Source organism: Podarcis gaigeae (genome assembly GCF_964106915.1).
Source record: "Podarcis gaigeae genome assembly, chromosome: 13".
Taxonomy (NCBI): Eukaryota; Metazoa; Chordata; class Lepidosauria; order Squamata; family Lacertidae; genus Podarcis; species Podarcis gaigeae.
In genome coordinates this window covers 21,786,563-21,800,755 of record NC_139689.1, presented here as the reverse complement: position 1 = coordinate 21,800,755, position 14,193 = coordinate 21,786,563, and the positions used below count along the sequence as shown (strand labels likewise).

General features: G+C 47.7%; 2 protein-coding genes across 7 annotated transcripts in view; both read right to left on the bottom strand.

The window, feature by feature from the left end:
* Window positions 1-172: 172 nt before the first annotated feature.
* Window positions 173-8,140, bottom strand: LOC310829525 (ADP-ribosylhydrolase ARH1-like). The gene is made up of 8 exons (XM_083708098.1): window positions 7,573-8,140; window positions 5,879-6,108; window positions 5,363-5,461; window positions 4,431-4,536; window positions 4,230-4,309; window positions 2,638-2,821; window positions 1,493-1,707; window positions 173-873 (listed from the first exon to the last, which is right to left on the bottom strand). The coding sequence occupies exons 1-8, from the start codon at window positions 7,833-7,835 to the stop codon at window positions 710-712; spliced, it is 1,341 nt and encodes a 446-aa protein (XP_083564224.1). The 5' UTR covers window positions 7,836-8,140; the 3' UTR covers window positions 173-709.
* Window positions 8,141-11,387: 3,247 nt separating this feature from the next.
* LAT (linker for activation of T cells) overlaps window positions 11,388-14,193 on the bottom strand; it is a 16,007-nt gene continuing 13,201 nt past the window's right edge. For all 6 annotated transcript variants that reach the window (XM_083708101.1, XM_083708103.1, XM_083708102.1 and 3 more), the window contains 5 exons: window positions 13,648-13,706; window positions 13,049-13,102; window positions 12,077-12,130; window positions 11,842-11,916; window positions 11,388-11,678 (listed from right to left, as the gene is read on the bottom strand). In XM_083708101.1, coding sequence (XP_083564227.1) covers window positions 11,843-11,916; window positions 12,077-12,130; window positions 13,049-13,102; window positions 13,648-13,706 — 241 coding nt within the window. In that variant the 3' untranslated portion in view covers window positions 11,388-11,678; window position 11,842. The remainder of the gene's footprint in view (window positions 11,679-11,841; window positions 11,917-12,076; window positions 12,131-13,048; window positions 13,103-13,647; window positions 13,707-14,193) is intronic.

Sequence of the window (14,193 nt, the reverse complement as noted above, 5' to 3'; positions counted from 1 at the left end):
AGATAGTGCCTCTGGGCATGTGCAGAGTGCATTTACCTCACCACTTACTAAAAACAGCTCTCCACCATAGCTTTGGGATCACATGAAAGATCTCCCAGGCCACAGGAGGTTCCTTAGAGGATCTTAGAAATCCAGTGCCTGAAATTTTCCTCCCACAAAACACAAGGCAGAATTGCAAACACAGCCTCACTTTATTCTGTGAAGAACAGTTTTCAGATTGTTGCGGCTCATGTTCAGGGCCTCTCTAAGGGGCCTGGGATGCTAGTTAGAGATGGAGCAGAAATTAGATTCAGTTCACATTTAAAGTTAACAAATATGCCCTTTCCAAAACAATATGCAAGTTGAAAGCCAACCATCCTTGGACATTGGTGCTTCTCCAAATTTTGCAGTGCAGTTTTCCAACCAAGTAACATGTACAAGAATGCATATATTAGGGCAAAGTTTACATACAAATGCAGATGTTAGCGAACAGCAACATTACAATAAGGGAAATTGCTTTGCAGATAAATGCGTCTATTGGGGAAATGACACACAAACGTGTATCAAGTGAAATTCTCACTAAAACGCTGATTAATTTTCACAAGGACTCTGCCATGCACAGATCATAAATTGATGTGGACATGTGAAGACCTGAAATTATGATTAAGAAGAAACCAAAATCAACGGATTTTAGTCCATCCTTAGATGCTAGAGACAGCAGAAAGGTCTTTCAAAAAGGAGTCTGTCCCCAGGCAAGGTGATAGAGGGCATCAGCTGCAGACACCATCCTGTCTCGGTATTCAAGCGCTATGTGGTTATCTTCTGGGACTCCTCTGAAACTGTGAGCCAGAGCCCAGCAGCAGGCAGCAATCACCCCTGTAGAGTCACTATCCCCTGTGGGTGAGCAGGAAAACACACACACACCGAGAAAACAAGTTTGGTTAGAGTCTGGTGTTTATAACACCAAGGTTGCAGGTTTGATCCCCATTTGGGACAGCTGCACATTCCTGCATTGCAGAGGGGTTGGGCTAGATGATCCTCAGGGTCCCTTCCAACTCTACAATTCTATGAAATGCAGCCAGCTTTAGGGTGGGCCAGGGACGCAGGTGGCGCTGTGGTCTAAACCACAGAGCCTAGGGCTTGTCAGTCAGAAGGTCGGCGGTTCGAATCCCCGTGACGGGGTGAGCTCCTGTTGCTCTGTCCCAGCTCCTGCCAGCCTAGCAGTTCAAAAGCACGTCAAAGTGCAAGTAGATAAATAGGTACTGCTCTGGCGTGAAGGTAAACGATGTTTCCATGCACTGCTCTGGTTCGCCAGAAGTGGCTTAGTCATGCTGGCCACATGACCCGGAAGCTGTCCGAGGACAAACGCCGGCTCCCCCGGCCTATAGAGCGAGATGAGCACGCAGCCCCAGAGTCATCCACGACTGGACCTAATGGTCAGGAGTACCTTTACTTTTAGGGTGGGCCACTTTTACAGTGGGGGAGGGGCAGGATTTGCCTCCTTTCGACTCACCCCCGTGGAACATGGAACGGCTACAGAGCTCCTCCCAGTTCTCCCCTGCACCCAGCAAGGCGTCGTATGCAATCATGGGGGCATCGTGACCGCTCCGTCCGGCCCACCCGTCCAGGCTGAAGGTTTTGTAGATGACGTCACGCTCAGCAGGACTATAGGCAGCAGGAAACAGACAAGGGCCCTGACCCGTAGCCAGGCCCCGTTCAGAGAGGTACCTAAATGGTTAGAGAGCAAAAGTGAAAAAGCCAAGAATCCAAGACCTCCTTGAGAGCCAATGAGGGCACAATGTACAGTGAAATAAACAGAATGACCCCTGCACCACAATGACTCTCTTTACTCTGACCTACCTGATAAACATTACTATTAAAACCAAGATATTGTTTTGCCTTCACATTGAGGTTTCCCCCCTGAATTCAGCTTTGAATTTTGCTGTTTGCTTGTTTTAAAAATCAAACTCAATCTTAAGTTCTGTTTGAAAGTAATGTTGAATTGTTGTCTTGCCAAAACCTCCCCCTTCAAATTTTGTTAAAAGCTCCTTTTTCCAGTTGGGTACATAAAGAGAGTAGGAACACGGTAGGGGGGGTGTATTAAAATTATAATGGACAATCAAATTTTGACAAGGAGATTTAAGTTTTTCCTTCAAGATAGCATTTGCTGGGTTGCCTCCAATTTACTCAGTTGACCCACTGAAATTACTGGAAATTACTGGAAATTACTAGTCGGGTCTATTGATTTCAATGGGTCTACTTTGATTATGTTTTTTTGGATACAACCGATTATCTTCCCCCGCCCCGCCCCCAAAATCCATTTTATATTCACAAAGCTGGGAGGTAGGCTAGGCTTAGGTAGTTGCTGGCCGAATTCACTCAGAGGTTGCTGGCTGAGCAGGGATTTGAACCCAGATCTCCTTGATCCTAATCCGGCACTCTAACCTTACATTGCACCAGCTCTCCATTCACCACAAAGTCTGGCTGTTCATTTATTCATTTTACAAAAGCAAGTTTCTAGACATCCTGATAAAAGATGCACACTGGAAAAAAGAGGGGAAAGCTTTCAACTGCATTATCCTAAAAAAATAAAATAACAACACCCTCCAGTTACTCAGGTCCCCCTTCATCGTACCAAAGCACACCCAAAGGACTTACCACTCCCATTTCTCCCGGAAATAAGCCCAGGCCCCCACATTGGAGTCACTCTCAGCCGCAGCAGTCTGAATGTACTCTAAAGCAAGGGGCAGGGTCCTGAGCAATCCAGCTCCCCAGCGCTCAAGGGGAAAGCCCTGCACTGCATAAGAAGTGAACAGAGCAGAGGCCAGAGCTCCTAGATAGCCTACAATAGAGGAAGAGGATAGGTGGAAGTCAGGATCCCTCAAGGAATTTTATCCTCACTGCAGCTCCAAGAAGTAGATTAGGCTGAGCTACAGAGACTTGCCCAAGGCCCACCCAGTAGACTTTATGGCTTAGCAGGGAGCTCAACTTTTAAAAAGTACTCACTGGTTCAATACAAATATGCCTTCTTTCATCCCTGGTGGGGGAAATGTTTCTGCATTCCCCCCCATCACCCCCTCTTTAGTTCAGTTTGAAGGTAAAGCTGGCTTTGAAGAGGGCCTATTGCACAGCGCCTGTGACATCACCATCCCACGATTTCCACCAGAGCAGTCTGACAACAGTTCTGAAAATGTTTGCCAATTATTTGATAAGGTGAGAGGTACAGATTTTAAATGTACATATACATACACTTAGAGAATGTACTTTAATCTTTGAAAAACAAGCAACGACAGATTGCCATCCTGCAGTGTTAAGGGAGAGGCATTTTTGCTTGCTTGCTGGTGGTGTGTTATCTGGTAGTACATAAAGTGCAAAAAAAGTGAAGGACCCAGGATGACCTGTGTTAAAATGTCACATCTGCCGTCATCCTCAAGATACTTAGGCTGGGTCTACACATGCAGCAGAATGAAGCAGTAGAATTTACGATATCGCTTCAGAATGCAAATATGGGGAGGACAGCACTTTCTGAATGCTCCTCTGTATTAAAAACTCCCTGCAAACAGAAAATGAACACATCGTGGATAAACCGTACTCTGGCTCTTCGCTTACTGTAAAAAGTAAAGGGACCCCTGACCATTAGGTCCAGCCGTGGCAGACTCTGGGGTTGCAGAGCTCATCTGGCTTTATTGGCCGAGGGAGCTGGTCTACAGCTTCTGGGTCATGTGGCCAGCATGACTAAGCCTCTTCTGGCAAACCAGAGCAGCGCACGGAAACGCTGTTTACCTTCCCGCCAGAGCGGTACCTATTTATCTACTTGCACTTTGATGTGCTTTCAAACTGCTAGGTTGGGAGGAGCAGGGACTGAGCAACGGGAGCTCACCCCGTCATGGGGATTCGAACCCACTGACCTTCTGATTGGCAAGTCCTAGGCTCTGTGGTTTAACCCACAGTGCCACCCACTGTACTAGGCTTCAATTTGCAGGAAAATTTCAATGCAAGGGGTGTTCAAACAGAGGGTCCTCCACCTGCACCCTGAAGTCCCTATTCTACCACCTCAGGGTTTTGCCCATCTGTATGGGTAGACCTGCAGCCCCAAGACCCATACTGACCACTACTCCAAACACCCACACACTTTCAAGCTTCCAAGTCATGGAGAAAGCCCTTCCGCCCATCTCAGCACTGTCCCTTTTATGTACCATTGCCGGGAAAGGCGCCCTGACACAGGAGGACTACCGCACATAATCAGTTACCTGTGGGGTGGTGGTGTGTCATTCTTCCACTTTCTATGCTGACTTGGACCAAAGTGCTCAGGTCTGAAGGGCGAGGATACCTGGGAGAGATGGCGGCTGGGGGTCATGCTGGAGTCCGACTTTGGCCCTCAGCTGTTCCGCTTGGCCCCAGCTTTGTCCTTTCTTACGTGTGTCCCCCACCACCACGGCACACCACGTTACCTGAGCCCAATGCACATGGATCTCATGGCCGCACCACAACCTGTGGCACCGGGGTTGAAGGGAATGCGATATCCGTTTGGCTCCCCTGGACGCAACTGAGATGTTCCTGCAGGCAGGAGGAAAACGAGAGACATGTGAAGATGTGTACAGGCCAAACTGCTTGTGCTCTTGAGCCGTATGGAGGCTGCCCTTGGCATTTCGTTTATTTCACAGAATACAACTGCAGAGGCTGCAGTCTAAAGTGGAAGAAACATATAGGGTGGAAAGAAAATAGGCCTCCTGACCCTACTCTGTGGTTTTTCCTAAAAATGGCCTTCTATCCTAAGCTCCTCTCTCCTTCCCTTTCCCCCCTTTTGTAGTTTTTCTGCAAAATATCACTACTGTTCAGTTTGCTTTCCCCCCATAGAGGGTTGGTGCCCTGGAAACTCACAGGAGGTGGAGCTGCAGGGAATGACAAGTGAAGCCAACTAATTTGAGTTTTGCCCCAATCCTCTTTCCTGTTGAGTACAGTGGATGGTCAGGTTGCGAACATGATCCGTGTAGGATGCACATTCGCAAACTGCAGCGGCACGTCTGCGCACACGTGGGTTGCGATTTGGCGCTTCTGCGCATGCACGACCGCCAAAACCCGAAAGTAACCCATTCCGGTACTTGCGGGTTTCGGCAGGTCCGTAACCTGAATAAAAACCCTGAAGCATCTGTAACCAGAGGTATGACTGTACTACAAGAACAACACTGACAGTGTTTACACAAGACCACCTTAAGGCACAGTGAAGGTCCCCCCCCCACACACACACACTTCGAAGCTCTTTGCCTATTCACATCACTTCCTTAGTGTTGGATTAGTTTCTATGTACGGAGCAGGGATGTATTTGTTTTCGAAGAGAATTATACTGCTGTAACTTGCACAGAGGAGTGCTGTCATAAGTTACCCAGAATGCTCGTGGGCCCCGGCTTCCTCCCTTCCATGTCGTTCATGGCTTCAACATAGCGTTTGGCCAGCTCCTGGAACAGCGGCTCCCCTTCCTTCCCTGGATAGAGGAAACACAGAGAAGAAGTGCTCTGCATTAATAAAAAAAATAATAATCTCCTCTGCATTCCCACATCCACCACACCCCATGTGAAAATCTCAGGTTGGTTCATGTTGTGAACTGCCCTGAGATCTACAGATGAAGCATGGTATACAAATTTTAACAACAACAACAACAGCAACAATAACAGGACTTCTTGCCCATTGCTGACTGGAGAGCTGCCGCCATGGCTGCGAAGAAGTGAACCTATGGGCATAGGAGACCCAAGAGATGACACTTTGCTGAGAACCCCCAGTCATACCTCGAGTGGGCCCTATGGAGGCCAAGCTCTGCTGTAAGTGAAAAATGCTATTCCTCAGGGAACAAGGACCTGCTGAGAAAAGGCTGTAAGGCTACCCAGCCTTTCCTGCTACTCACCTGTGGCCAGAGCCTCGGCCGTCGCCAGGTGCAGAACAGTGTCGTCGCTGACAGGCCAGTCAGGGAGGGCTGCCCGAACCTTGCCAAGGCCCCCCAGCTCCTGGAGCTCCTGGTGGATCTGAGGCCCTGAGGTGCAGTATTCCCAGCGCTGGTTGCGGTAGCCGAGGGCATCTCCTGCGCCAGACAGCACCATTGCCGCACGGTAGGCTTCTTTGGGTGGAGCCTGGGGGCTGCCGTGGGAACGTGCATAGACAGGTATGTGTATACTTTATATATCCAAACAGCAACAACCAAATAGTCTCCTGACAAAATCTGAATTCTTCAACCTGTATTAAGTGAGTAGCATTTCTTGTTTTGCATAGTTCATACTGCTTATATACGCAGGGGAGGGATATGCACTGAAGCCATAACCAAGCAACCAACCCCTGAAGGGTCAATCAATAGTTGCCACTAGTGACATTAGGCACAATTGCTATTTCCACAACATCAGAATGACATTTGCACTGGGTGGGTGGTGGGGAGGCAGTGCAAAGATGCTCTAGGAATAACGTCTGCTATCGCATGCGCCCAAAAAGGAGGCTCGGCGTGCCTTGCAGACTAATGGGTTTGTCTGACATACATAAGCTTTGATAGACTAAAAGCCCATTACATCGGATGTATGACGTGTTGGCCTTATTGTGGTAGCTGCAGATTTTGGGTAGGGAAGGAGAAAATGGAGCACAAAGGGGCTCAAAGGTCATGTAAAGCAAGTATGTGCCGTTTTTAGAATATTGAACAGAGAATCTAACATGTGCTATGAAGAGGTTATGCATTTTGCCTTGGGGCAAATGCTAAGGCTACAATCCTCTGCATGCTTACTCAGTGGGAAATGAATGGCATTTACTTGCAAATAAACATGCACAGGATTGCAAAGGGAAATGGCCAAAGTCTCCCTGAATGAGACCCATTCCTTGCTTTCCCTCTCCGTCAGATGTCTTGTGGCCTTTTACAAGTGTGCAGTACCAAGATGTCTTATCTTTACCTTAAAGAGATGTCAGGAAAAGCACAAATTGGCCAACAATGTGTTATAAACTGCTCAAAACGAGCCTCACAAGCAACCCAACTGCCTGGCAAGCTGTGTGCAATACATGAGGCTTTTTTTTTGCATGCGATCGTCACTCTCCCTCCACTGATACATGGATGTGGGCGTGGCCCATTTATCACAAAAACCTCGCGATGTAGGGCTAAGCTGGCTTCCTGACTGAAACTCCAGCCGCCGCACTCCCGATCGACAAATTCCACCTTTTGCCAGCACGTGACTCCATGGCTACCAGCTGACCCTAATGGACTAGGCATTGTGTGATGCACCTTTTATTCATTTCAGTCGAATGCCTCGACGCAGCTACCTGCATTTTTGGACTCTTCTTGATGAGATTCTCCTGCATTACGGTAGCAAGCAAACTTAACTGCAAAACTTCATGTAAGGGAACGACATGTTAGTTTCAGGGACCTTTGAGTGGCGCGAATATTACGTTTATTACGCCATGCCCCGTGCGCACGCATCCCCCACCCTCTTGTGCCATTACAGTACTGTATTAGGACAATAAGGCACTGTTGCAAAAAGCAAGCGGGGGTGGGGCGGGGGCGCGAGGTGAGCGTTGGGAAGGGGGCGGGCACGGTTATTGTTTTGCGAAGTGGGGGGGTCAGTTGCTTACAAGCCTTCCATGCTGGGGGCTGCTGAGCTTCCTCTCGTCCCTTCCAGGCTGGTTCTTGCAACAGGCCCCTGGCCGTCCCCCTCCCCCTCCAGCTGCTGCTGCTGCCTCAGCGCTTTCCAAGCTAAGCGACACCCAGGTTGTACCCCAGCCAGAGTCCAGTGGGAGGCTCTTAAAGCGAAAGCCCCTCGGCGTGTATTTTCCGCGTGCCTCTCCTGGCGAAGGAGCGGGTGATTCAGACTTGTGCCTTTAAGCAGGAGTTGCATTTCCCCAGAGCTTAATTCGTTTTGTGTGTGTGTGTGTTTTCTCAGTGCACTGGGCTGTGTAATTGAAAAATACAAGAGCGCCTCTGACCATAAGCAGTGCTTTTTGCTGAGTACTAGCCAGGACTAGCGCACCATGGGAGTAGCCAGGATTGGGGGGGGGGGGCAGAACCTCAGATTTGTATTGATTTAGGGGGGCAGCTCCCCCTCTTGCCCCCGCCCATGTAGCACACTTGGATAATGTGGGACTGACATAACGCTAGAACATATCAAATGAATTTGACCAGGTGTCCATGGAGTCCAAAACTTGGGTCATTTTCAATTGTCAGCCAGAACATACTCGAAAGCTCAAAAAAGCCGGATGCATCATACTGGGAGGTTGCTTTTGTGCTCAGATCCTGATTGCAGATCCCGACCACAGTGAGAACAGGTCTGTGCTAGGTGGGCCCACTGGCCTTCATCTAACAGAGCTATTTTTATGTTCTTAAATAACTTCTCTAATGTTATTTTCCAAAAGGAGTACAGTAATGCATGCTGTCCACATAGGTCATTGCCAGATTTATATGTGAAGATGAAGTGTTTATTCTATTTGAGTCAGCTCTTGATAGTTGAGCAGATCTAGAAACAACACGCACCCCCCCCCATCGTACCATTTTGGGGTTGGATTTAGTCACATCCCAGCAAATTCAGGGTACATAGTTACAGTGGATTGGGAGGTCTTGTGCAAGAAACCCACTTCTACAAAGAAATCAATGAATATGCAGGCATGTGTGAACTGGCCTTAGGGTGGCAGGCAGCGCATCCTACTTTATCATTCCATTTGGGTTGCTGCCTGCTTAACTGAGAAAATATAACCACTGGACACCTGATATAGCTCAGCTGCTTAGAGCAAGGTGCTGATGACACCAAGGTCGCAGGTTTGATCCCCATATGGGACAGTTGCACATTCCTGCATTGCAGGGGGTTGGACTAGATGATCCTCAGGGTCCCTTTTCAGCTCTACAATTCCGTCTTCCATGTGACAGGGGCCTTGAAATAGACCATCAACACAGGTCACAGTCTTCCCCAGGATGTTGAGATGGATTGCATTTTTGTTTCAATGGACTGTGTCCATATTTACATCCAAACATACAAATTAGCACGTGCAGATTTTACACAAATATATCTTTTTTTTAAAAAAAGTTATGTGTTTCCTCTTCATCAGTGATGCCTATGTGGCCATAAATATTATTATTGGGGAAATCCAAGGACCATCTTAAACGGCATCAAACTGATAAGCCATACAGCCAAAGATCATCCAGTGATCCATCTTTCATGGTCCATCTTGCCTAAACAGCTCAGTAAGTGAGCAGATCTCTTACTTGTAGACTGCCCTGGGTTCAAATCCATGCATCTGTACCTAAAAGCTTACCAGCTAAGAGGGTTGAGAAGAGACTTTTTCCAAATCCTTGGAAGGCTCTTGCCAATCAAGTTACTGCACCCAATTCAGATAAGCCATCTTAACTTCATTCAGGGGTTGCTTCCAGGCTTTCACTGTATTCGGGTGCGATTTAGTCACGTACAGGTAAATTCAGGTCCCATAACTGCAGTGGATTGGGAGGTCTCATGCAACAAACCAGCTTCCCCAAAAGGTCAGACTTGCAATAAGGAAAGGCATCGAAAGCGTTGGATTGCAGCTGCTCCCTTCCCCAGCTCAGCAACACTTCATGCCAAGTGCCATCCCCTACAACCACTCCACTTAAGTGGTTGCACATTGCTTTCCAGAATATTAGATAATTGTGAATAATACTGCTATATTAAGACTGACTTCCTTGGGAAGTGGTGGGCACTCCTTGGCTGGAGTCTAGAGGACCATCTTCTAGGGGTGCTGCAGTCTGGAGATGGATAACCCATGGCCCTGCAGATGTTCTTGGACTCCCATCAGCCCCAGCTCACACAGCCAATGGTCAGAGATGATGGGAGTGTAGTCCAGCCACATCTGGAGGGCCACTGGTACCACCAGCAACCTTTCAGTAGTGCATCCTGCATTGAGCAGGTGGCTGAACTAGATCTTGGCCTCTCAAGTCTCTTCCAACTCTTAAGATGCCTTTGCTGCCCACCTCCTTCAATTTCAACGCAGGCAACTCACCAGCTTTTCCAAGGAAGCAGGAGGAGGTGAGGAGGATCAATGTGAAGAAGCCCATCCCTGCAAGCAATGACTGTTCTTCTGGAGATTGTGGAAGTCCCTTAAGGAGATTGTGGAAGTCCCTTACAGCACAGCAAAACACAGCCAAGGGGGAACGGCTTACGTGCCTGCTTGCGTTATCAGCAGAGACAGCAGGCTGTGAGGGCACCTCAACACTCTCTGGCACCCCAAGATAACGGGGTGTTTGTGCTTGCCTGGCACTGCCCCTGTGATCTCAAACCTGTCTATCTCTGTTGTTGTCCCTACCCAGTATTCCCGTGGTTATTATGCAAGAAACATCTGGCCTATCTTGAATGCTGGTAGCGACTTGGGTGTGGAATAAAAATGGCATTTGTCTCGGGCAGATAGTTGATTCAAGAACCTGGCTGCCGGGCATCACCCTCTGCCCCAAAGGTCCTGCACCAAGAGGCTTGTGCTTACAAAACATATGGAAGATAAGATTAAGAGCGGCAGTGGCTGTGACTTGCTCCATCCATCAGTGTATGCCAACTCCTCGTAAACAGAAGAGGTTCCCCCAACCAACGTTCCACTTAGAGGCGAATGGAGCTGGGCAGGTGTGGGTATTATATGACTCTTGTTCACAAAATGAGCAGCAATACCTTCAGGACTCTGTGAATCCAAGGAAAAGCAAAAAATAAAAGAATCCAGTAGCCTGCATCCCTATCACCCTCTACTGTGTTGCACAGAGGACAGGCAAGTGTTTCTCTGGAGTTTAGAAGGCAGCCATAAATTTTGTTTACACTGTATTCTGGTAAGCTTTTGGCCTCTTTTAATTTCCGTCTCCTTGTGGATCTGTTTGATCGGCTTGATTTAATGCTATTTTTTTTAAAAAATGACTTGTTACCAGTCCTTTTTTTCCTTAAAAAGATGCTTGGGGGTGCTCTCATTTTCCTACTCATACTGCCCCTCAATGAAGTCAAACTTAGATTCACAAAATGTTAGGGGTATGCGTACCCCCAGAAAAAAGCACTGCTTGTTACTTTGATGATGGAAACCGCCTAGGTGCCGTGCTTTTGAAAACTGAAAGATGGAGCATAAATAAGAGGGGATGAAGCACAGCGATTCCACATTAAAAGCCTTGTGTGTAAGCATCCCAAGTCGAGGAAGCAATAATGTTGCATAATGTCTCTAATACTCTAATACTGTGTCGTCCCAAGTAACCGAATGCAGACTGCAATGCTCAAGGAAGCGAGGAACCTCCAAGGTTCATTTCAGTTGAAGTAGAAACCAAAGTTAGGATCCCAGTGCACTGTTTAGCACTTGCCAAGACTTATCTGTTCACCTGATCCCTGCAAACTCTGTTCAGACCCTTCTAGGCATCTTTCCCCATCCATAATCCTGCACCAATTCCCTTTCAAGTACAACAATGATGGAATTACCAGTTCTTTATTTAGCCAAGAGACATAAACAACCCAGAATGCTTTGCGGGCTGGGGGGGTAGGGGGAGTGTTAGAAGACCAGTTCCACATGGACAGTCAAGCTTCTGAATCTTGCTACCAAGATTCTATAGTATTGTGGAAAATTCTCAGGATGTGTCAGCCAAAGTGCAAAGGAGGGCAATAAGTTACGGCAATATTTGAGGGTGACAGTGTCCATAGGCCAACCAGGTAATGCATTCTGCATATAGGTGATTGGAGCAACTGGCAAATGAACCTTTCAACCTAGGGAGAAAGAGATGTTGGTTAAGAGTCTACAAATGCTCAGAGGTGATTGCTGTCATGCAGGTTCTAGGGTTGCCCTCTATCATATATATGAAGTCACATCCACACACACACACACCCCACATCTGTACCGTGCCCCAAACAGACACCAGAATCCAGATACCTCAAAGCCCAGGACAGACATTCTCATAGTCCGGAGTGTCATCTTCACTTTCCCGATCACTGGTGCCACTGCCAACTACAGGAAAATGAAAAAGGACTTAAAATTAGGGCAGGGAGATATAGGGCCCCACCCATAGCCCTCAGGCAATTAGCCAGAGAAATGGATAATGAGGGACTATAGGGAAATTAAATGAAATCTTCCTAGCAGGCCCACACAACAGGCTTTTTCTACTCACCAAAACAAGGACCCACGATGGTAGCTTCTGGTTCTAGTACGTTGACATAGTCACCTTTGACGGCGAGAGAAAATGGAAGATTTAATGAAGGTTCTGAGGTACATCCAGTGGAGAGACTGGTGTCCACTGGGACTGTGTGGGCAGAAGGCAGGGAGGTCAACAGTAGGGGGAGCTAGACCCAGTGATGGGTGGAGCCAACTCATTCTAGTTTTCTCCACACCCTTCCTTCCTGCCGAGTTTGACAAAGGCAACCCTGAAATTAAGGCAGAAGAGTCCAGCAGATGGCGCTACCTCTTGGACCGCTTGTAAGGACAGACTGAGCTTGGTGGGGAAGTGTCCTGTTTGTCCTGACGGATCACCCTGCACTGCACCCACCTCAGCAGTGCCTCTTGCTTGCTCAGTCACAGCAGAGACAGCATGAAGGAGCTGGTTTAACTCAAGAAGACCCAGTTTCAAGTCCCCTTCCACAACCACAAAGCTCCTTGACTCAGCCTCTGGGATGGACACATAAACAGTAGCTTATGTGGGCCATCTGCTCAGCACAATGAAACCTGCAGCACACAGCATTTATTTTTATTTATTTATTTGCCAAGGTGGTATACTGCTTTGCAGGAGCTATGCAAATTATTGTACGGTTTTTAAAAATATTGGAAGCAAGGCTGCTCATAGCAAAGTTTTTTTTAATATAAGTCTCCGGCAACTGGTGCAAAACTTGGGTCAGCATTGGCTGGATCTTTCAGTTAGTTGCTTCTGCCTGCAACCCTAAATGCCCTTACTAGGGAGTAAGCTCCACTGAATGCTCTGGGACACCAAAAATTAACCTTCCATCCACTCGATTCTGCCTGGCCCTGATTCTGCCTAATGATATGTCCAGCTGTGCCCGACATGTACAAACCCACCTCCATTTTCAATGCAATCCTATGCCCACATTCCTGACTACCCGGGCCCCATAGATCTACTTTCCACACTCACCGGGCGAATTCCGCTCACACTCGAGCACATTCTCATACTGCTCCCCTAGGGAATCTGAAAAGGAAAAACCAGAAGCACTTCAAACACTGCCCTTTCCCAATTGTGCCCCAAGTTACTTTCTCATTTAGAACCACTGTGATGCAGCAGTGATGGCCAAACTTGGCCCTCCAGCTGTTTTGGGACTACAGTTCCCATCATCCCTGACTATTGGTCCTGTTAGCTAGGGATGGTGGAAGTTGTAGTTCCAAGACAGCTGGAGTGCCAAGTTTGGCCGTCACTGGGTTAGGGTGTTGCAGCAGGACCTGGGAGACCAGGGTTCAATCTCCACTCAGCCAAGAGGCTTATTGGGTGATCTTGGACCAGGTACTGTCTCTTAGCCTAACCTACTCTGCAGGGTTGCTGTGAATGGGAGAGGGGAGGAGCCATTTACAGCACCTCCGAGTTCCTTGGATGTAAGGTGGGAGAGAAATAAATGCTACATTTAGATGACCCTGAATTTTAAGAGGTTGTAGACAGATGGGTTGCCACAACACCCTCCAAGAGAACCCCAGCCCCGATGCCAGGAGGGAGTCAGTCCATCCCACCTGCTGCCAACTTACCTGTGGAAGCACCGTCTTCATTGCCTTGATCTGTAAGTGGCGCATCTGGCAGCACGTCACTGTGGAAGAGAAGGGAAAAGAAGCTTTGGTGCTGCACTGATCTGAGAAATAAGCAGTTGACTCCTGCTGACTGAAACCCACCAATCCATCTCATGCAGCATTGGCTGCTCGGACTGGCAGCAGTTTTCTGAGGTCAAGGGCCAACACTGCTTGCGGTATATATTTTCATTTGGATACTGCCTTTCACAGCTAATCCTAGTCCCAAGGCAGCTCTGTACTGGAATTGCATTTTTAAAGGTGTTTTTAGATGTTTTAGATTTTGTTTGTGTATTGGCATCCATTTATAACATATTAACTGCTGCTGGTTGAATATTTTTCATATAATATTTCATATTTCCCCACCACTTTCTCTACTGCAAAATGTGCACTTTGTTTCAAAGTGGATTTGTTGTGCAAAAGCAGCAGAGTGATTTGGTCCGCGGTAGTTGTGCAAATGTAAATTTGCTAGTATGAAGTATGCAGATTTAGAAAATGGAATCCGTTTTG